Below are 22,699 nucleotides of genomic sequence, written 5' to 3'. Positions count from 1 at the left end.
CTAGTTTAAAGTCCTATTAACCACCCTATTTACCCTTTTTGCCAGAAAACTGGACCCGGCCCTGTTCAGGTGGAGTCCATCCCACCTGAGACTTGGCGGTTCAGGTGCACAGATCTTTAAAATATCACAAACAGGTGCAGAAAATAACCAAGAAAGCTAATGGAATACTGGCCTTGATATCTAGTGAACTAGAGTACAAGCTGCAGCTGTAAAAACCCTGGTTAGACCTTGCAGTACTGTGAGCAGATCTGGGCACCATACCTTATGAAAGATATATTGGCTATGGAAGCAGTATAATGCAGGTTTGCAAGAATGGTTCTTGGACTTCAGGGTTGGGTTATGTTATGAGGAGAAATTATACAAATCAGGCCTGTTTATTTTTTCCCTAGAATTTAGAGGATCTGATTGAAGTCTTCATGATATTAACAGGAAAATATAGTATAGATAAAGAGAAATTATTTCCACTGGTTGGGGACTCTATAACTAGGGGGCATAATCTGAGAATTAGGGCCAGACTGTTTAGGAGAGATGTTAGGAAGCACTTAGACACACAAAGGGTGGTAGAGGCTCTCCTCCACAAATACCAGTGGATGCTAGATCAGTTTATTTTAAATCTGAGATAGATATATTTTTGTTCAGCAAAGGTATTAAGGGATGTGGGCTAAAGGCAGGTATGTGGAGTTAGGTCACAGAACAACCATGATCGAATTGAATGGCAGAACAGGCTCGAGAGACTGAATGACCTATTACTGTTGCTATGACGTGATTACACTAAAGAGGGTTCGGAAAGCATTTACTGGCATGTTGCCTGGCCTAGAGCGATTCAGTTATGAAGAGAGAGATTTGATAGGTTGGGGTTGTTTTCCTTAGTGCAGAGAAGGCTGAGGGGAGGCTGTGATTGGTGCATGAGGGGTGTAGATGAAATAGATAGGGTGAAACTTTACAATAACCTCTCAGTAACTAGAGGGCACAGTCTTTACTTAAAGAGCGGGAGGTTTGGAGGGGATTTGAGGAAGCAATTTTTTGTGGGTATCTAGAACTCACTGCCTAAAAGAGTGATAGAGTTGGGAATACTCAACACATATAAGAACTATTTAGATGAGCACTTGAAATGCAATAGCATACAAAGTTATGAGCCAAGTGCTAGAAAATGGCATTAGAATAAAGGATGTTTGGTGATCACTGTGTAGACAATGGGCAGCTTTCTCTGCTGTAAAGCTCTGACTTTGTGAGTCAAGATAAAGATTGGCCGGAATGCCAGCTGCTGTTTTTGAAAGAGTGCCATCTATTCACAACGACAGCTGGGGACTTAGCATCTCATCGGGAATGTATGCATCTCTGATAGTGCAGTACTCCTCCAGTATCACCCTGCAGTGTCAGCGTTAATACGTGTGCTAAGGTCCTGGAGCGAGACTTTAATCTACGACCTTCAGACCGTAAGGCAAGCATGCTACCCACTGCGCTATGGCTGCCAGTGCCCTCCGCTTTCCAATAATGCGCGGTGTTCTCTCTGTTGCCAAGATATGTTTTGGTGCTGTTACCTTCTCGTGCTTAGTATGCCAGGTGACACAAAGTTAATGGGCAGTCTTCTGTCAGTAACAATTAGAAGAGTTGGGAACAGGAGTAGACAAATAAATCGAACTCTGCGGGTTCGGATGAAGTTGCCACATGTTGTTGAGCTTCTGTACTTCCTGAGCTGAGAAGGCTTCATTGCTGACATGTCAGCTTAGGTCACAGTTATAGGGTATTATTAGAGAATTGCATGGCACCCACACTAGCTGCTTCCAACAGTTGTGCAGTTTCTCTACATATTAATGATTCCAGTTGAAGAACTGATTAAGAGTAATTCTTTAGCTTATCCAGCTGACTGAAGTCCCAACTGTTTTTGTTATAGATTTTCATTTACATACCAGGTTTCTGTTCTAAACTTCTTGGCTCTTCCAACATTAAAAGGTGCCGAAATATGAAGAAAGTTTTTTTTAAAAATTCACTCAGACAACGCGGGCCACTTTGGCTAGGCCAGCAGTTATGAATTTGCACACATTATTTCTAATATCCTGGCACTATGGGTAGCATTGCAAGTTGTGAATTCACTTCCCCCTTCGGAGACTTATGTACATAATTCATGTGGGCACTCCCATTGTCAGTGCTGAATTATTCCCTGTACACTGTCTGCTCCTGATTTGGTCAGCCAAACTAATGGTTTTGTGTTTTTATTTCTCAAGGATGCCCTGGCAGGGTGATACAAACAACATGATTGATCGGTTTGATGTTCGGGCTCATCTGGATTACATCCTGGAGTACACCCCACCTTTCCTGAGCGCTCTGTGAGTATCAACATGATGGAAGAAGGGGAAACTCATATCGACCCTGCTCAAGTAAAATTCCTCTCCTTTTGGCTTCCTCTAATTGTCAAAAGATCCTGAAAACTGCAGACCTCCACACAGTTTTACCCAAGTACCTATCCACAATGACCTAAACTAATGGGGATTACAAAAATACATACGTACATAACAAGTAATAACAGGAATAGGCCCTTGATCCTGCAAACCTGCTCCACCATTCAGTAAGATCATGGCAGATCTGATTATGGTCTCAACTCCATAGTTCTGCCTGGTCCCAATAACTTTTCCTTAGACAGAAACTTGAAAACCAACAATTTAACCATCTAGAGGTACAAAGGCAGGAGAAACATCGGAACACTACCGCATGCAGGTTCCCCTCCAAGCCACTCACCATCCTGGCTTGGGAAATATATCATTGTTTCTTCGGTGTCGCTGGGTCAAAATCATGGAAACTCCCTCCCTAAGCACTGTGGGTGTACCTGCACCAAATGGACTGCAGAAGTTGTAGGCAACTTAATGCTACCTTTTCAAGAGCAATTAGAGGAAGACAATAACTGGTGGCTCAGACACTGATTTATACATCCTGTGAGTGAATTTTTAAAAATTCCTTTGCTTATCAAGAATCTATCTACCTCTGTCTTAAAATTGTTCTAAATTTAAGCCTCACTGCCCAGTGAGGAAAACAATTCCAAAGGCACCCAACCTGTGAGAAAAAAATCCTCCTCTGTTTTAGAGCAGTCCCTTATTTTTAAAGAATGACGTGACTAATTTAGAATTTAGTGCGTTCTGAAGTACTTGTCCAGACGCTGTATGACACATCTCAGGAGCAGGTGGAACTTGGGCCTTCCAGTTTCAGAGATAAGGACACTACCAATGTACCACAAGATCCCAAGTCACTTCTTATTCCTCTAAACTCCAGCCTAGCCTACCCCAATCTTTCCACATAATACAATCTAATCCACGTTGGTCCCTTATTGGTGTGTGTCGCTCGAGTTTGCGTAGAATTACATCTGTAAAGGAACAGCCTGCCATTACACAGGGTGCCCTTAATCCAGGCCATCACCACACTTCCCACTGGCCTGCTGAGCACACACCCTTCCTGGTGATCTAGCCGACCGTCTGATTAGATTGCTCCCATAGCTGTGTCAGGCTCTGAGGCATTCGCTTCCCTTAAATGCGACAACAGAGCATTAACGTTGACCTCTATCTGTAGGAGAGACATTGGTGTAGTGATAATGTCACTAGACTAGTAAACCACAGGCCCAGGAAAATGCTGTGGGACCACTGCTTCAAATTCAATCACAGCAACTGGAGAAATTTAAAATCAATCATTTCTTTAAAGAATAAAAGACTGGAAAAGTGATGGTGATCATGAAACTTGTCAGTCTATCATAAAATCCCATTCGGTTTACTGATGTCCTTTACCTGCTCTGGACTGTAGATTTTTTCCAGACCCACAGCAATGTGGTTGACTTTAACTGCCCTGTGAAATGATTGAGCAAACCACTCTGTTCAGGGGCAATTGGAGATGGGCAGCAAGTGCCAGCCTTGCTAGTGACACCCACATCCCATGAAAGAAGAAAGAAAACACAACTGGTGAGGATATGAATAGGAAGGGCTTAGAGGGCTAAGGGCCAAATTCTGTCAAATGGGACTAGATTAATTTGGGATATCTGGACAAGTTGACCTGAAGGATTTGTTTCCGCACTCTGCAACTCTATGACTAAACAAGAAATGAGATGGAGCTCTTGCTCCTGATTACATGTTTTGGGCAGAGAATTCCAGTAATCCACAGTCCTGTGATGAAAGGATTCATCTTCATGCCTGTCTGAAACAGCTGACCCCTTTCCTGTACTCAACTTCTCCATGGTATTTAAGTTAATCTAAACAGTCAGAGCTTCACACCAGCTTATTGTTGACCTGAAAGTTGCAAGCTCAAGTAATATCTCTTAATTAGACCACTTTGTGGTTGTTTGAAGAACAGACCCTGTGTCTAATTCAAACATTTTACACTTAAACTTGTGATGAAAGTTTAATTTTTCTTCTTCAGCTCTCCAGAACATGACAATGATGAACGGAAGTGTAATTACGAGCGGTACAGAGGTCTGGTGCAGAATGATTTTGCAGGCAGTAAGTTTCGAGGTTGTTTCTTGAATCACCCTATCTGTAACCCTTGCCAAATTTCTGTCTGTGGAGCTGTTGCAATAGATCAGCTGGCAAATTGGCCAAACTGGTGGTTGTCCTAATCTTTTTTAAAAAGAAACCTGACCTTTTCAATTTCTCGTGATAATATACTCTGTCAGTTCGCCTTGTTGGTCCACAGGCAGTTCCATGGAGATCAATTTTGTTTTCTGTTTCCCAAAAATACAGATGAATTTTTATTGGAACCATTGATGGTTGCAGCTCCTCCATTACAGTTGTTGAGCCATCACTTGATGAAAGAAGTCCTAACAATATTGGGAATATACAACAGCCACCTGAAGGAAGAAAAGTATAGAAGTCTAGGAGCAAGGCCAGAAGCCAATCAGCCATTCAAACCTGTTCCACCATCCAGTTAGATCATTGTTTATTTGTATCTCAGCTGCCCAACTGTCCAGCTTGGCCAGTGTTTGAAGTGTGTCAGAATTGATGCATTAACCCGTCTATTACATCAAAAGATAAGAGCATGTGAAGGCTATTCAGCCCATTAATCATGCTCTCTCATTCAATAAGATCATGGATGATATGACAGTGGTCTCAGCTCCAATTTCCTGTCTGACCCCCACTACTTAACTCCCTTGGTGATCAGAAATCTGGCTGCCTCTTCCTTGAGTAAACTGAATGACCTAGCTTTAGAGAATTTCGAGGGTAAACAGCTCTCAGAAAAGATACTGCTGTTCATTTGTCCGAAGTGGGAGATTCCTTCTTTCAAAGTATTAAATCTTCTGGGATCTCTTTCTGTATTTCAGTTGCTGAGGAGCAGTGTCTGTACCAGATCTACATTGATGAGCTGTACGGGGGCATGCAGAAACCCAACGACGATGAGAAGAAGAAGTATGTGCAGAATCCAGGGGGAGGGAGGGTGAAAGGATGCAACAGGAAGTAGCTATGCATTATCCCTCTCTTTTGTTGTCCAGACTCTCTGATACCTTAGTGCCCAAATGGACCAGGTTTGTGTTGAGTGAATTGATGTTAATCAGGGCTACTGCTGGTGGCAGTGTTGCCCTCTTAAAGGGATGGGTGATGAAGGCAAAGAAGGAAAGTGTATTTATAGCTCAGGAATAGTCCATTTGGTCCAACTGGTCAGTGGTGGTGTTTAACACTCCCACATGAGCCTAATCCCATCCGTCTGCATCTCACCCTCCTCATTCCTTTTTCCAGCATGTTTATTCATCTTTCACTTAATTGTGTCCAATGCTGTTCGCCTCAGACACTCCCTTTGTGGTGAAGACGTTTCTCCTGAATTCCCCATTGGCATTTATTAATTACTGTCTTGTCCTTATGGCCCCTAATTCTGATGTTGCTTTCAAATGGAAACAGCTTCTCTGCATCTAGCCTTTCATACTCTTAAGCACCTCTCAGATCAGCCCCTCTGCGATTTCTCTTGTAGAGAAAAGAGCCCCAACCTGTTCACTTTTTTTTTTCTGAAACCCAAATTGTCTCACATCTGGCTTCTGCCAGCATTCCTATTCTTGCTGGCTGTCTGCTGAGGTTGGAGAGTGGAATCCTTACAGTGTGGGACCAGGCCACCCAGCCCATCGAGTCCACAATGATCCTTAATAGAGCATCCCACCCAGACATCCACATTTCCTCTGAGGTGCTGCTCACCTGCAATACCCTTACAGCAGACTAGTTTTCAGACACCCAAATAAAATGTGCCTGCGAAATGCTGCGAATTCAGAAGCACGAACTGTAAAAATTAAGAGCGTGTTAAGAATTCATTCCAATACAACACTGACTAGTTTGTGTGAAGTAACTTGCGTTTTCAGCACATCTGAATTCTGTAACACGATTAACAGCAGTAGGGATTTGCTTTGAATTCTATGGCTTTTATCTCAAACAGCAGAATGGCATTCCGGGTGGAACAGACTGGGGGCAAAGTCTCCTTTTCTGTCACCTTTTGCCTTGGGCTTTGAATGCCATCACTTTGGTAACGGTATAAAACATTTTCCTCAGTTGACTGGAATCTGTAAATCTTTAACTGTTTGTTGATTGCTGTTTAGATGCTGAGGGTCCCTTCAAAGAATTATCTTTAATTTATTCAGTGGCTTATCACTGTCTCTTAGAAATTCTGTATAATAACGTTAGGTAAATCTTGCAGCACCAGAAACAGGCCATTTGACCCCAACTACTCCATACTGGTGTTTATGTTCCACGTGAGCCTCCCACCTTCCGAGCATCATCTCTTCCCCCACCCCCACTCCATCAGCTTACCTTTCAATTTCTGTTTCCTTTATCTATTTAAACTCTTAAATGCATCAGTGCTATTTACCTCAACTACTCGATGTGGTAGCAAGTTCAACACCCTCACAACAACTTGCAGAAAGAAGTGTGCAAAGGATCTCCGCGTGTAACGAACTATGTTCCTGTGCTATGAGTTTTCTGCAGCAACAATTTGATGACAGCCAGATCCAACCCTTTCTCCTTCCTCACTCCAATTAATCATCTCTCCATCTTCCTCCATAACAGACTGGCAGAAAAGAAAGCTTCCATTGGCTACACTTACGATGACAGCTCAGTAACCACAGATGAAAAGATCGAGGAGAGGGACGAAGATGAAGAGGAAGATTCAGATGAGAAGAGTGACTCGGATGAAGAGATCCCAGACATAGGTGAGACTGTGATGTTTCTGAAAACTGTCCCCGAAACCTTCGTAGCAGAAAGGGACAATGTCAAATATTGTAAACAAGAAGGTTACTTAGTTGTTTCTTTTAATTTTTATTCATCCATGGATGTGGGCGTCACTGGCTGGACTAGCATTTATTGCCCATCCCTAATTGCCTAAGTTAAGAGTCAGCCACATTGCTGTGGGTCTGGAGTAGTTGGGACCAAAAGGATGGCAGATTTCCTTCCCTACAGGACATTAGATGGGTTTTTCCTGACAATTGACAATGGTTTGATGGTCATCATTAGACTGTTATTTCCAGATTATTATTGAATTCAAATTCCACCATCTGCCATGGTGGAATTCGAACCCAGGTCCCCTACCTGGCTTTCTGGGTTAACGGTCTAGCGATAATACCACTAGGCCATCACCTCTTAATATTTCAAGGTCAAATTTCTGACCCTAGTGGAGACATGTGGGTTTTCATGAGATTTGAACAGCACCTCACCTGGCTTTCAGAAGCAAAGTAATTTGAGAGGAAAATTTAATGGGCTTAGAAATATGATAATGAAACTGGGTGATCTGAAATAAATTAGAAAGTTACTGAAAATACAGAATAGGACAGACACGAGAAAAGAATGCTTAATATTTTAGATGCACGTGCGTCAAAGGAATTCCATTCTGACAGTGCATCTGCATCCTGAGTAAAATTTTAGTTTAGGTACCCTTGGACTTGCAAGTCAGCCTGCAGTACATTTCAAGGTTAAGTGGGTGCTGTAGTCATTTATATAAATTGCTATTATGATACAGCTGAGTTGAAGTAAGGGTATTATTTTAAGGTAAGACTGACTCATGTAACAGAACTTCAAAAGTTCGTCAATTTTGAGATGTTTTGAAATGCATAGCAGTCCATTGATACCTGAGGTGAACAAACAAAACAATTCTGTTTTCATTGTGTTGGAGGGAGAACTCCTTAAGTGTTGCCATGGGACCTTTTAATGTCAGGTTTGACTTTTCGTCTGCACATCTGATAGTGTCGTGATACATGCTCCTGTCTTGGGAGTCAAAATCAAACCTGTCACTTCATGGTTCTGGTTAACTGAACCAAGCTGACATGTTTAATGTAATTTGCACAGTGGAAATAAATTCTCCACTCCATGATAAACATTTCTAACTACCTAACTAGTGAAATAATAAAGTCAAAACCAACTGGTGATTTCAGAATAGCAGCGTGTTAAGCAAGGCAAAGAATGAGAAGAGGTGGAGATGGTGATGTAGTGGTAATGTCACTGGACTAGTAATCCAGAGATCTCGACTAAAGCTTTGGGAACATGAGTGCGTTGGTGGAATTTAAGTTCAATTAATTAATTTTCCAAAACTATGAAAAGTCTCAACAAATAATGGTGACCAGGAAACAGCCATCAACTGGAAGGAAATCTGCTGTCCTTATCCGCTTTGGCCTCCAGGTGCATCGTGATATTGCTGACTCTTCACTGCCCTCTGAAATGTCCTAGAAAGCCACTTGGTCCAAGGTAATTTAGAGAAGGCTGACAAATGCCGGTTTTGCCATCGACACTCCCGTCCTATGAAGGAATAAAGCAAGAAATGAGTAGGGGATGAGAAACGAACTGGAGTTCTCAGATGTAATTATTCTCTTTTAAATATGCTCTCAATGACAGAGGGGAGAGAACTCTTAACTGCTCCCAACGGTATTTGGGGATGGGTAACAAATGCTGGCCTTGCCAATGATTCTACATCCATGAGCATATTTTAGTAGAAGATTATTTTTGCTTCTTGAAAGAATCTGTTAAACAAAATAATCTTGCAAATCCATCACAAGAAACTGCGGAGCAATAGACTATGCGTACATCTTGGAGGTGACTGTATTCTAGCTCATACAGAGATCTTGCTGTGTATCTGTCACTTTTTTCCTTCTTTATCTTTGAAGGCAGTACATGGTTTAGCGTATATTTTTTGCTGCTAGTCTCGATCATTCTTCTGTAAAGTTTTCTGAATATTTATTTCGTACCTTTAAGATGTTGAAGTGGATGTTGATGAATTAAACTCTGAACAAACTTTGGAGCTGAACAAACTCGCTACCACTTACGGAATGTCTGAGGGTGACTTTGTCAGGTGAGGTTGCAACTTATCTGTTATTCGACCAGCAAGTATCCCATCTCCTGTCAATCATGAGAACGTAAGAAAGAGAAGGCCATTTGGCCCCTCAAGCTAAATTACCACTTGATAAGATCATAGGGCTGGAGTGAAAAGTGTAAATAAATTGCCACAGTCCCCGAGGACCATTGGCTGCCCTCTTATTAGAAAGAGATGACTTACCGTTATTTGAACTTGAGGCTTACCATGCCTCGGCTGAGGGGCAAGCTTGAGAAGACGTCACAGTGATCTCAGCCGCTGCAGGGAATTGAACCAGTGCTGTTGGCACCTACATCACAAACCAGCCATCCAGCTAACTGACCACCAAATGACTGGTCTATTGTAGCCTCAAATTCACTTTTCCCGTCTATTGTCCGTAACCCTTGATTCCATTGTTTAAAAACCTGTCTGATTCAGCCTTGAGTATATTCAGTGTCTCATCCTCCACTGCTGGTGGCAGTGGAATTCCAAATACTAACAATCCCCTGGGAGAAGAAATCCTTCCTCATCACTGTCTTAAATGGAAGACCCCTTATTCAGCAGAAAAATTCCTGGCTCAGGCTAGTGTGTGCTAAACTAATGGGCCTTCTACGGGCAGAGGGTTTATACTTTGGGCTTGGGTTAAAGAACTGCTGTAGACTCCGTTTGGGGATGTTAACTGAAGGACGATTGTTTGGGAGAAGAGTTTATCGGACAAGAGGAGGTCCTCCATTTCTTATCTCCTGCAAAGTCAGACAGTGGAGTTTGTTTTTTTCTGGGTGGGGGCACCACATCTGCTTCTTCACCACCTGGGACAGTGTAATGGAAGGTGCAGTGCACCAACCTGTTGTCAGATTTTTACAGTAAGATCCTCGTTTCTGTTTGAAGGATGCTGCGTAAGGACAAAGAGGAGGTGGAGGCAATTAAACATGCCAAGGCCCTGGAGGAGGAGAAGGCGATGTACTCGGTAAGGATTTTCATTATTCTACACATGCCAGCTGGTGGGAGCATGTCTGTTGAGTATTACTGATGGTGCCAGGGTTTGGTGCAGGTGAGCAGTGCAATTATTTTGCTACGTTTTCTGTTTATAGGGACGAAGGTCGCGACGGCAAAGAAGAGAATTCAGAGAAAAGCGTTTGAAGGGGAGGAAAATCAGCCCACCCAGGTACAGCCCATTCTCCCCAGTGTCTCCATTCATTGAAAAGCCTCCTCTCTTCAATTCCACCCTTTTTTTAGAAAAAGAGTATGTACCATTTTACCTCAACATGGCCTCTCTGTCAGTGTCACACTGTCATGGGTGAAAATTCATGCTGTGGTTTTCAAAATGTCCTTTAGATTTGCCTCTTCCCTTCTATCCAAAGCATACTGATGGTTAGGGCTCGGTTCCACTTAGCTTAGTCAATTTCTGATACCTCAGCCAAGTGTTCGTCCTTCATATATGTGCTGAGTTAATGGGGTCCAGGCTATTCAACTGCAGAGAGCATCACAGCTAAAGACAACTGTACTTGCCTAACATTGGCATGTCTGTGCTCCATCAAGGGAGAATGAGGATAGTTTTAGTCCCCAAATGCCATCTCAGCTAAGATCAGCACATCCCAAGATTCAAACTGGAAGCTGTGCTGCTGTGTGGACTGAGCTCTGCACTAGATGCATTCATCTTTCACAGCTCCAGCTGTCCCAAAGCACTTTGCGGCTAATGAAGTACTTTTCGAAGTATGATACTAATGTTTTTTAAAAAAAAGGCATTCAATCTTTCTACACTGCGAGATACCACAGCCAGCAGTCTGGTAACAATCTGAGAAATAAGTGAGAGATAATGATTGTCCAGGGCTCCGGAGAAAACTGTTGTTCTTCTAAAGAAATTACGACAATCTTCTGCATCCACCCGAGAGGCAGATGAAACATTGGGTTTGACATCTCCACTGAAAGATGTCACCTCCCAGCTGTTCCACGTTCCCTCAGTACTGGGAGTGTTGGCCTGGGTGTCGTGCTCAAGCCTGTGGTGTGTGGGACATGAACCCACAACCTTGCATTCAAAGGCACGAGGTTTATTGACTGAGCAGCAAGTGCTTAAGGACGCTGTGCGGTCGAAGGGTAGCGGCCATTGGTCCACGGTGGAGGGGAGTGATTAAGGCACTGGAGGTGTAAAGGATTGAAACTGTCTCGCCATTCCATGAAATGTGTTGCTGCTACGTCAGGCAAACATGTTTGACTCATCCTACAAGCAGCAAGCATCACCTAAGGGATGAGGCAGGGTGAGCAGATGCAAGTAAGAATCAGTGTTTGATGTTGTTTACTTTCCTTTTCAGTTATGCAAGGAGGGACAGCCCAACATATGATCCATATAAAAGGTAAATGTATAACCTTCGTCTGAAGTACGGAGAAGAGAATTCCAACTAATAGATCAATCCACTCCTGAGGGAACAACATAATTGACTTGTAAATACTTTGCAGAGTGGTGTTTGGGAAAGAGGCAGTGTAGAATCGCAGAATCCCCACAGTGTGGAAACAGGCTGTTCAGTCCAACAAGTCCACACCAACCCTCAGAACATCCCACCCAGACCCATCCCCCTATAAACATCCCTGAACACTACGGGGCAATTTAGCACGGCCAGTCTACCCTAGCCTGCACATCTTTGGACTGTGGGAGGAAACCAGAGCACCCAGAGGAAACCCACATAGACACAGGGAGAATGTGCAAACTCCACACAGACAGCCGCCTGAGGGTGGGATCAAACCTGGGTCCTTGATGCTGAGGGGTGACCTTATAGAGGTTTATAAAATCATGAGGGGCATGTATGGGGTGAATAGCTAAGGTCTTTTCCGCAGAGTAGGGAAGTTCAAAACTAGAGGGCACAGGTTTATGGCGAGAGGGGAAAGATTTAAAAGGAACCTGAGAGGCAACGTCTTCACACCGAGGGTGGTGCGTGTATGGAATGAGCTGCCAAAGGAAGTGGTGGATGCTGGTACAATTACACCATTTAAAAGGTATCTGGGTAGGTACTTGAATAGAGAGGGTTTAGAGGGATACACAATTACAACATTTAAAAAGACATTGTTCAGATACATGATTAGGAAAGGTTTAGAGGGAGAGTCGAGAGAGCTGTGCAATAGAGAGGCAGAGCGGGGAGGGTGTAAGAAAGTGCTGGGAGAGCAGTGGGTTGTTTAAATTGCCAGATTTTTAATTCAAAAGTAGCTGCTTTTTCAGTGGGACTTTTTGACAATAAGCAGCTTTGAAACATTGGCTATTTAAACCACGAATAAAAAAACCCATAAAACCGTAAGACATAGGAACAGGTTTAGGCCATTCGGCCCATCAAGTCTGCTTCACTGTTCAATTATGGCTGATATGTTTGTCAACCCCATGCTCCTGTCTCCTGGAGTCTGAGCCAAGAGACTGACCTTTGAGCCCCTTACCATTCAAGAGCCTATTTATCATGATCTTAAAGATAGTCAGTGAATTGACCTCCACAGCCTTCTGTGGTAATGAATTCCACAGATTCACCACCCTCTGGCTGAAGAAATTCCTCCTCATCTCAGTTCTAAAGTGTCATCATTTCACACTGAGGCTGTGCCCTCTGGTCCTAGTCTCTCCTACTAGTGGAAACATCTTCTCCACGTCCAGTCTATCCAGGCCAGTATCCTGCAAGTTTCAATCAGATCCTCCCTCATTCTTCTGAGCTTGATCGAATACAGACCCAGAATTCTCAACCCCTACTCATATGACAAGCCCTTTATCCCCAGGATCATTCTTGTAAAACCTCCCCTGGATCCCTTCTAACGCTAGAACATCCTTCTTAGGTACAGGGCCAAAAACTTATCATAATATTCCAAATGCTGACCAGAACCCTATACCACCTCAGCAGTACATCTGCTGTTGTGTCCTAGCCCTCTTGAGATTAATGCTAACATTAACCCGCAAGGATTTAAGGTGATCTTGCAGGTCCATCAGAGTTCCATGGCAGCCATTGTTGCCCAATAGCTCGCAACCCTCAAATTTCAGTTCACAATTTCACTAAGGGTCACGACTCTCACTTTGAGAAACCGCCACTAGCCATAATTCCAGACTACAGATGTTAAAAAGTGCATGTTGTCGCAGCAGCTCAGACTCCCTGAGTGAACTGCAACACACAAGCAGCACTACTAACTAATGAAATTGATGTGCCCCAATCTGAGGGGGTAAGAACAGGAGAAAACCATCCGGACCTGAAAGCCTGTTCCATTAATCTCTTAGATCCGTATGCCATCCTTTGCTTCATTTTTGAACAAATATGTATCAATCTCAGAAATCTGAATTGACATGCCCACCTTTTGAGGAAGAGTGTTCTAGATTCCCACTGCCCTTTCTGTTAGGGGAAGAAATGTCTCCTGAGTTTTTTTTCGCCCTATCAAATAGAATGTGATGTACTGAACAGCTGTCTCCCATCTCTCCAAGTTGGCCACACCTTTTTGAACCCAAGGAACCGGCAATAGCGGGTTATCATATTGAATGAGTTAAGACTTCCAGTGAAATCACTTTGTTGGAAGTTTTCAGCTTCCACAACCTTCCAAGTTTGTTGTACAGTCTTAATGACTCAAATGATGCAGTTTGTACAGGAATGCGCACAGCAAGATTATCTTGTCATCTGTTAGTGAAAAAATATTGCGCATGTTGCAAATATGACATTAAACAGTAATACAGCTGTCTGCATGCAAATGCTGTTACTGTCTTGCTGGTTTCAGCTGACTTTATGCCGAATTGTACTTGTGCAAGGGCAACCTTCTTTATATTTTGGTGGGATGTGGGCGCACTGATAAGGCCTGCATTTATTGACGATCCTGAACTGCCTTTGAACTGAGTGGCTTGCTTGACCGTTTCAGAGGGTAGTTTAGATTCATCCACATTGCCATGTGTCTGGAATCGTACGTAGTCACAGGTAATGTCATGGATAATTCCTTTCTTTATTGTTAAGTAATTGAACTTCAGGTCCACAGAGAGTTTGAACCCACTTCCCCAGAGTGTTTGAGCCTTTGAGTTATTAGTCTCATGATGCTACACTACACCAATGTCTGTTTGATTTTTTTTTTACAAGCTTGCTGCAATTAGTCTTTTCAGTCTGATAAGTCAGTTTGCACAGCATAAAACTTCCCCTAAATCTGGAGAAAACTCTAGGACAGTGTCTGGTCAGGCATGCTAATGTTAGAATTTGGACAGTCCAGCGGGAACCTTATTTAGTAAACTGGGCTTTATTGATGGCTCAGGAAAGAAGCTATACTCTGCCTTATTAACCTTTACTGTGTTTGTTTGATGGGTGGTTCTTTGGGCACTTTGCTGCCCTAGTCTCATTGTAACATGCAGTATTGTTTGTGGATCTTTCAGGTCACAGTCTGAATCCAGCTCAGGGACGAGATCACGGTCACGCTCGAACTCCCCAGCCCACGAGGAGAAGATCACTTACATCACAAGTTTTGGGGGCAGTGAGGATGAGGGCGCATCAGCTGCACAGGCAGGAGTGGCCACAGCCAAGACCCCATTGAGCAGGCACCGGACTTCCAACTCGCTGCAAAGCTCTGGCACAGGTCATACCAGCTCTTCCCGGTCGGTAATTTTCAAAATCATTCCTTTACCGTTCCCAAAGACGCTGCTTGTGCTTCTAGGGTGAAAGGTTGGAGCGTCCAAAAGAGGGGAGTTTTCACATTTTAACCATCTGGTATTTAGTTTAATTCTGAGAGCAGCCAGGGTCTTGCGCAGTAGAGAGCACATTGCCGTTGTTGGAGAGAGGTCATACAGAAGCGGAGATCAATCAGAAAGCAGGGAACTGACACTAACCTGGATTTTAAAAGCCCCTGGAAGCCAGAGTAGTTGGGGAGTCCAACATCGCAAATGAGTGTGACACTCTATGTCTGGGGGACATTCTGACTGTGATATACATGGCTTTGGCTTGAAACAGCAGGATACCTAAGTTGCAGGTTTGGGCCGCTTTAAACCCTGACAGAGTCTGAGTGCTGCCCCTCTCTCTGTCCCACGCAACCATTCTCACTAGCCCTGTTTACTGTGGTAAATACGAGCGTGGGTCAGAAGGTTTGGAATGACTGTCTCTTTCAATCGATCAATCCTAGATATTTTCTAATCAACTTGTTCAGAGATGTTATGACACACCTCTGGAACAGGTGGGACTTGAGTCCGTCCTCCTGGTTCAGAGGCAAGGACGCTACCACTGCATTGCAAGAGTCCCACCATGGGAGTTATAAGCTAATGCAGGTAACTGGACAAATTATTCAGTACAGTGACAGCTTCCAATCATTGTTATACTCTAGAAAGGAATAAAGGACATAATGAGCAGATCATTTTCACCCACCATGTTGTAGCATACCTCTGCATGGAGATAAATTGGCATGGGCAGAATAGCACTGCTCTCTAAGTAAGGAAAAAAAGATTTTAGAGCCTTAATTATACCTTCTTGACCCTGAAGCAGTGCTTCCCAAACTTTTCTGACCCTAAAGTGAACATTTGAGGGGATGCAAGAGTTGTTAAGTGGGCAGGGGCTGCAGACTTCTGCTGTTGGTGGGGAGCTTGGGGAATTAGTTTGCTCTCATGACCTGACCTGACTGGGGTGGGGGTGCAGCAGGAGTTTGAGAGCATCTGAGAATCCGTAGTCACATTTAGGTCAGACTGCATAAAAACAATAGATTTCCTTGCCTATATCCCTTGGGCCTCCCAGTAGCTTTTCACTGTGGTCCTCCCAATAGCCAGTGGGAGATAGAGGAACAGATATGTATGCAGATCAGGGAAAAATATAAAAACAACTGTGTTGGTGTAGTGGGTGATTTTTAACTTACCCAACATTGACTGGGACTCCCTTGGTGCCCAGGGGCTTAGATGGGACAGAATTTGTTGGGTGCACCCAGGAGAGTTTTTTGAAACAATACATAGTTGGACTAGGGAAGGGGCTGTACTAGACCTGGTATTGCAGAATAAGCCTGGCCAGGTGATTAAAGTTAGTTAGAAGAGCATTTTGGGAGCAGTGATCATAAGTTTTAAGATAGTCATGGATAAAGATAAGACTGTGGTGAAAGTGCTAAATTGGGGGAAGGCTAATTACAACAGTATTAGGCAGGAACTGGAGAATTTATTTTGAGGGCAGATGTTTGAGGGTAGATCTGATGTGTAAGAATTTTTTAAAGGCCAGTTGATCAGAGTTCAGGACTGTTCCTGTAAGGATAAAACATAAGGATGGCAAGATTTAGGAACCTTGGATGACAAAAGGATATTGAAAGTTTGGTTGAAAAGGAAGCATGTGTAAGGTTAAGAAAACTGAAAGCAAATAAGACCCTTAAGGAATATAAAGGAAACAGAAAAGAGCTTTAAAAAAATTGGAGGTGTGGAAGACGTTGCAAAATGTCCTTGGCAAGTAGAATTAAGAAAAATCCCAAGGCATTTTATACACATATTAGGAGCAAGAGGGTAATGGGGGAAAGGATAGGTCTACTGAAGGACAGAGGGAATTTATGTGAAGCCAGAGTAAGTGGGTGAGGTCTTTAATGAGAGCTTCACATCAGCATTCACTGAGGAAATGGTTATGGTTGATGGTAAGATTAGGGAAGGGTATAGTGATATTCAAGGGCATGTCGATATTAAAAAGGTGGTGGTGTTGGATATCTTGAGAAACATTAAGGTAGATAAGTCTGTGGAGCCTGATGATATCTATCTCAGGATACTGAAGAATGCAAAGGACGAGAGTGCTGGGACCTTGACAGAGATCTTTGTTTCATCTTTAGCAATTGCTGAGGTTCCAGAAGATGGGAGAATAACCAATGTTGTTTCTTTGTTTAAGAAGGGCAAAAGGGAAATTCCAGGAAATTTTAGGCCAGTGAGCCTTGCATCAGTGATATGGAAAGATATTTAGGTACAGAATTTACTCTCCAATAAAAAAAAAATGAACTTAATAGAGATAAGTCAGTATGGCTTTATGCAGGGGAGGTCTTGTCTCTCAGACTTGATTGAATTTTTTGAAAAAGTGATGATGATTGGTGAAGGCAGGCAGTGGATGTAGTCTACAAAGACTTTACCAAAACATTTGACAAGGTCCCTCATGGTAGGCTGCTCTAGATGATTTAAGTTGCATGGATCCATGCTGAGTTGGCAAATTGGATACAAAATTGGCTTGGTCTCCTAACATATTTTCTGACGGAGGTCTGTGACCATTGTGGTTCTGCAAGGATCAGTGCTGGGACCTCTGTTCGTAATGGTTTTAAATAACCCAGATGAAAATGTAAGTGGTCTGATTACGCAGTTTGTAGGCGACTAAAAAATTGTTGGAGTTGTGGATGGTGAGGATGGTTATCAGTGGATAAACAGGATACAGATCAGTTGGAATGTTGGATGGAGAAATGGTAGATGGAACCTAATCTGAACTAGTGTGAAGTGATTCATTTTGGGAGGTCAAATGCAAGAGGTAAGTATACAGTTAATGGTAGGACCCTTAGAAGCATTGATATACAGAGGGATCTTGGGATCCAAGTCCGTAGCTTCCTGAAAGTGGTAACTTGGGTGAATAAGTGGTAAAGAAGACATTCAGCATGCTTACCTTCATTGGTCGGGGTATTAAGTATAAAAGTTGCCAAGTAGTGTCGCAGCTGTATAAGACTTTAGTTAGTCCGCATTTGGAGTACTGTGTGCAGTTCTGGTCCCCACACAAAATGGGAAGGATGTAGGGCTTCGGAGAGGTGCAAGAGAGGTTCATCAGGACGTCGCCTGGATTTGGAGTATATTAGCCAAGAGGGGAGGTTGGGTAAACTTGGAGCAATGGGGGCTGAGGAGCGACTTGTTTAGAAGTCTATAAAACAACGAGCGGAGTGGATAGTCTGAGTCATTTTCCCGGGGTGGAAATGTCAAATACCAGTGGAGACAGGTATAGGGTGAGAGGGGAAAAGTTCAAAGGAGATGTGTGAGGAAAGTTTTTTTACACAGTGTGGTAGGTGCCTGGAACGTACTGCCATGAGAGGTGATAGAAGCAGATATGCCAGTAAAGTTTAAGAGGCATTTAAACGGCACATGAACAGACAGGGAACAGAAGGATACGAACCATGCGTAGGTTTACTGCGGCTGGTGCTGTATCACCTGCATGAAGTGAACTACAAAGAAAAGGGTCAGATGATGTTGTGGAGACAGGCAAGGAATAACCTGCCAAGCTGCTCACTTGCTGCTGAATCAGTTGGGATATTTTGGTGAAGGTGGTTTCCCATGCATCCTGAGGGAGTGAAGGTTGGATAGGGAGCAAGTAATGAAAGAATCATAGAATCCCTACAGTATGAATGGAGGCCATTCAGCCCATCGAGTCTGCACCGACTCTCCGAAGAGCTTCCCACCCAGACCCGACCCCTACACTATTCGTGTAACCCTGCATTTCCCACGGGTATTCCACCTAACCTATACATTCGTAGACGCTATGGGCAATTTAATATGGCCAATCCACCTAATCTGCATGTTTTTGGACTGGTTCAATTGGGAATTTTCAGGGGTTGGGATGCAGCAGTGATAGTTTTGATGAGGGCTAACTGCTTAAATCATTTAATTAAGTGCTTGGGTAAAGAGCAATGGGCAAGAGAGCAAAAAGAGATGAAATACAAGAAGACAGACTGAGTTTTTGATATGGAGGCACAAAAGGTTTGATTGTTAAAAATTAAGGACATGGATCGTGATAACCCCTGGCTGGATACAGTATTTTGTCAAAGTGTTAAGTCATGTTATTACCTCTGGGATATATGTTATTGATCAGGAGAATATCGTCAGAAGTTTGTAATTCTGGTCTCCCTGCTATACGGAAGTTGTGAAGCTTGAAAGGGTTCAGAAAAGATTTACGAGGATATTGCCAGGGTTGGAGGGTTTGAGCTATAGGAAGAGGCTGCATAGGCTGGGGCTATTTTCCCTGGAGTGTTGGAGGCTGAGGGGTGACCTTTGTAGAGGTTTATAAAATCAGCAGGGGCATGGATAGGGTGAATAGACAAGGTCTTTTCTGCAGTAGGGGGTTGTCCAAAACTAGAGGGCATAGGTTTAAGGTGAGAGGGTAAAGATTTAAAAGAGAACCGAGGGGCAACTTTTTCATACAAAGGGTGGTGTGTGTATGGAATGAGCTGCCAGAGGACGTGGTGGAGGCTGGTACAATTAAAACATTTAAAAGGCATCTGGTTGAGTATATGAATAGGACGAGGGATATGGGCCAAATGCTGGCAAATGGCAGTAGATTAATTTAGGATATCTGGTCAGGGTGGATGAGTTGTACTGAAGGGTCTGTTTCCGTGCTGTACATTCTCTATGATTCTATGACTCTGAGTTGGACCACAATTTCTCCTAAGTAGCGAGCGGATGCTTATGCTGCATGTTGACAGGCATTAAGCAACACTAGTGTTCTTCTATGTTAATGTCACTATATAAATGCAAGCGGGCATGATGGCAAGACATACCCAAGCAATTTTGGTGGCAGCAATGCTTCTGTGTTAAAGGAAGGTTTTGTGGCTAGGGATTAATGGGAGGCTGTGGCTGTTTTCACGTGGTAAGACTTGTCCTTGTTAAGCTCCTCATCAAGCAAAGCACCTCAACTTTTCTGGGCAGTTAATTTGAGGCGCTGTGATTATTGTGCAGGCAAACGAGGATTATTTTGCGCACAGAGAGATCCCACCGAACGATCGAGTTATGTAACCTGATAATCCTCCTCTGGCGGTGGTGGATTTCTTTGACATCCTTCTGCCCCATCACAACACAATTTTCTTACAACTCCCTTCTCTTCCCCCACCCCCCACCCCATTCAATACAACACTCCACTGACACTGCAGTGGAGTGTCAGCCTAGAATGTGGTGAGTTCCCAGACAAAAATTCCTCAGCTCAGTGGAACTACTTAGACCAAGCTGACCCTTAAATTGAGAGATCAAGACAGAAAATGCTGGAAATACTCAGGTGAGGCAGCGTCTGTGGAGGCATGGAAGCCAAAGAGTTAGTGCTTCAGGTCAGTGACCTGTCGTTGGAACTGGGAACAGTTAGAGATGTGATGTCTGTCTTCCACCCTATCACAAGCATTCCCTTTTGCCATTTTTCCCACTCATGTCTTGCTTATGTTGCTCAGTTTCTAACGTTTCTTGGTTGTGGTAGTCATCAACCTGAAACGTGAAGTCTTTTTTTTAAATCCCCCCCCCCCCCCCCCCCCCCACACTCACTTCAGGGATCTGCCAGACCTGAGTACTTCCAACATCATCTGTGTTTATTATAATTTTCCAACTTGCATTGTATTTTCTTTTTTTATGTTAGTGAAATTTCAAGCCCAGGGCAGGGTGTTCTTGAATTTCACCTCCAGCGTGCTAGTTTTTACATTTGTGATTCAAAGGTCACGAGAGGTTTGAGTATAAGAAAGTTGCAGCATGTTTGGTCTCGGTGCTTGCGAGATGCAGTGTATTCTGAAATGTAGTGTATTCTGTTGATTTTCATTTTCTCCCCCCTCTCTGCTTTCTCTCTTTGTTTACTTCCACAGGCGTCGTTCCTCTTCCTCTTCCAGGTCTTCCAGATCTCGGTCCGGTTCTCGTAACCACCATTCCCGCAGGCATCGGCGATCAAGCCGCTACTCGCGCTCCCGTTCGCGCAACAGGCACTACTCCGGGTCCCACGGGCGGTATGGCAGGGGGTGTTCCCGGGATGGGCGCCGCTGCTCACGCTCGCAGTCTCGCTCAGCCGACAGGATGCGATACGTCAGCTCCCGCAGCCGCGGCAGGCGATCCAGGTATGCTACCAGTTCATCGTGGTAACACAGCAACAGTCCATTGTGAACTCGGCAAAAAAATGAGTAGCCATTTAAAAAAACACTAAACTGTTTCATTGGGAAGATGTAGCAAAGATGTTTCAGCTTCGAGTCATAAAGTTATACAGCACAGAAACAGACCCTTCAGTCCAATTCGTCTTTGCTGACCACATATCCTGAATTAGTCTAGTCCCATTTGCCAGCATTTGGCCCATATCCCTCTAAACCCTTCCTATTCATGTACCCGTCCAGATGCTTTTTAAATGTCATTGTACCAGCCTCCACCACTTCCTCTGGCAGCTCGTTCCATACACACAGCACCCTCTGCATGAAAATGTTTCCCCTCCGGTCCCTTTTAAATCTTTCCCCTCTCACCTTAAACCTATACCCTCTAGTTTTGGACTCCTCCACCCTAGGAAAAACACTGTGGTTATTCACCCTATCCATGCCCCTCATGATTTTATAAACCACTATAAGGTCACTCCTCATCCTCTGATGCTCCAGGGAAAATAGTCCCAGTCTATTCATTTTCTCCCTATAGCTCGAACCCTACAATCCTGGCAACATCCTCGTAAATCTTTTCTGCACCCCTTTGAAGTTTAATAACATCTTCCCTAAAGCAAGGAGACCAGAACTGAACACAGTATTCCAGAAGTGGCCTCATCAATGTCCTGTACAACCACACCATGACCTCCTAACTGCTATACTCAATGCACAGACCAATAAAGGTAAATATACCAAATGTCTTATTCACTTGCAGGGAATACTAGATTCGGGAGTCATTAATATGAGACACCCATTTGTAAATTCAGCGGGGAATTCAGGAGAAACATCCTTACCCAGCCAAGCAATATCTCAATTTGAGAATCCCATCCCTTTTCAAATCCATCTGGTGCCTCACCCCTCCTTTTATCTGTATACCCTCCTCCAGCCCCACAACACTTCAAGATCTCAGTGTTCCTCTAATTCTTACTTCACAACAATCCTGATTTTAATCAAACCATCATTGAAGGCTACATCTTCAGATGATGTGACCTTGAAACTCTAGAATATCCTCCCCAACCTTTATGTCTCGCCACCTCATTTTTCTCTTTTAAGATGGTCTTTAGAAACATAACTTTCTAACAAGGTTGCCCAAATATTGTCTTTGAGGGCCTTTTTTTAAATTTTCTAACACAAAGTAAAATCTCATGGAACATTTTTAATTTCATTAAAGGCACTTTAAAACAACACAAGTGCCAGGCAATGACAGTCTCCAATGTCAGATGATCTAACCACCTCCCTTTGATATTCAGTGACATTAACATTGCTGAATCTCCCACTATCAATGTCCTGGGGGTTACTATTGACCAGAAGCTGAACTTGACTAACCATATAAGTATAGTGGATACAAGACACACCTGAGGCTGGGAATTCAGTGGTAAGTAACTCACTACCTGATTCCTCAAAACCTGCCCATCACCTACAAGGAACAAGTCAAGAGCATGAAAGAACACTCCACACTTGCCTGATTGAGTGCAGCTCCATCAACACCCGAACCTCAACACCATCCAGAACAAAGCAGTCACTTGATTGGCTCCCCATCCATCACCGTCCACATCCACTCCCTCCACCACTGGCGCCACAATAGCAGCAGTGTGTTCCATTTACA

General features: G+C 43.5%; 1 protein-coding gene across 4 annotated transcripts in view; it reads left to right on the top strand.

Moving 5' to 3' along the window:
• The window catches only part of LOC109925808 (CLK4-associating serine/arginine rich protein), a 62,234-nt gene that overhangs the window by 12,038 nt on the left and 27,497 nt on the right, over positions 1-22,699 (top strand). For all 4 annotated transcript variants that reach the window (XR_007265776.1, XM_048618177.1, XM_048618178.1 and 1 more), the window contains exons 5-14: positions 2,226-2,327; positions 4,396-4,475; positions 5,294-5,378; positions 7,014-7,156; positions 9,186-9,282; positions 10,171-10,249; positions 10,374-10,447; positions 11,592-11,633; positions 14,642-14,860; positions 20,785-21,030. Coding sequence is in view for 3 of the 4 variants with exons in the window: in XM_048618177.1 (XP_048474134.1) it covers positions 2,226-2,327; positions 4,396-4,475; positions 5,294-5,378; positions 7,014-7,156; positions 9,186-9,282; positions 10,171-10,249; positions 10,374-10,447; positions 11,592-11,633; positions 14,642-14,860; positions 20,785-21,030 (1,167 nt within the window). In the remaining variant the exon portion in view is untranslated. The remainder of the gene's footprint in view (positions 1-2,225; positions 2,328-4,395; positions 4,476-5,293; positions 5,379-7,013; positions 7,157-9,185; positions 9,283-10,170; positions 10,250-10,373; positions 10,448-11,591; positions 11,634-14,641; positions 14,861-20,784; positions 21,031-22,699) is intronic.

The sequence above is a fragment of the Rhincodon typus genome, chromosome 39 (genome assembly GCF_021869965.1).
Source record: "Rhincodon typus isolate 14 chromosome 39, sRhiTyp1.1, whole genome shotgun sequence".
NCBI classification, from domain to species: domain Eukaryota; kingdom Metazoa; phylum Chordata; class Chondrichthyes; order Orectolobiformes; family Rhincodontidae; genus Rhincodon; species Rhincodon typus.
The sequence above is the reverse complement of the archived record's forward strand: the minus strand, read 5'-3'. Positions and strand labels throughout refer to the sequence as shown.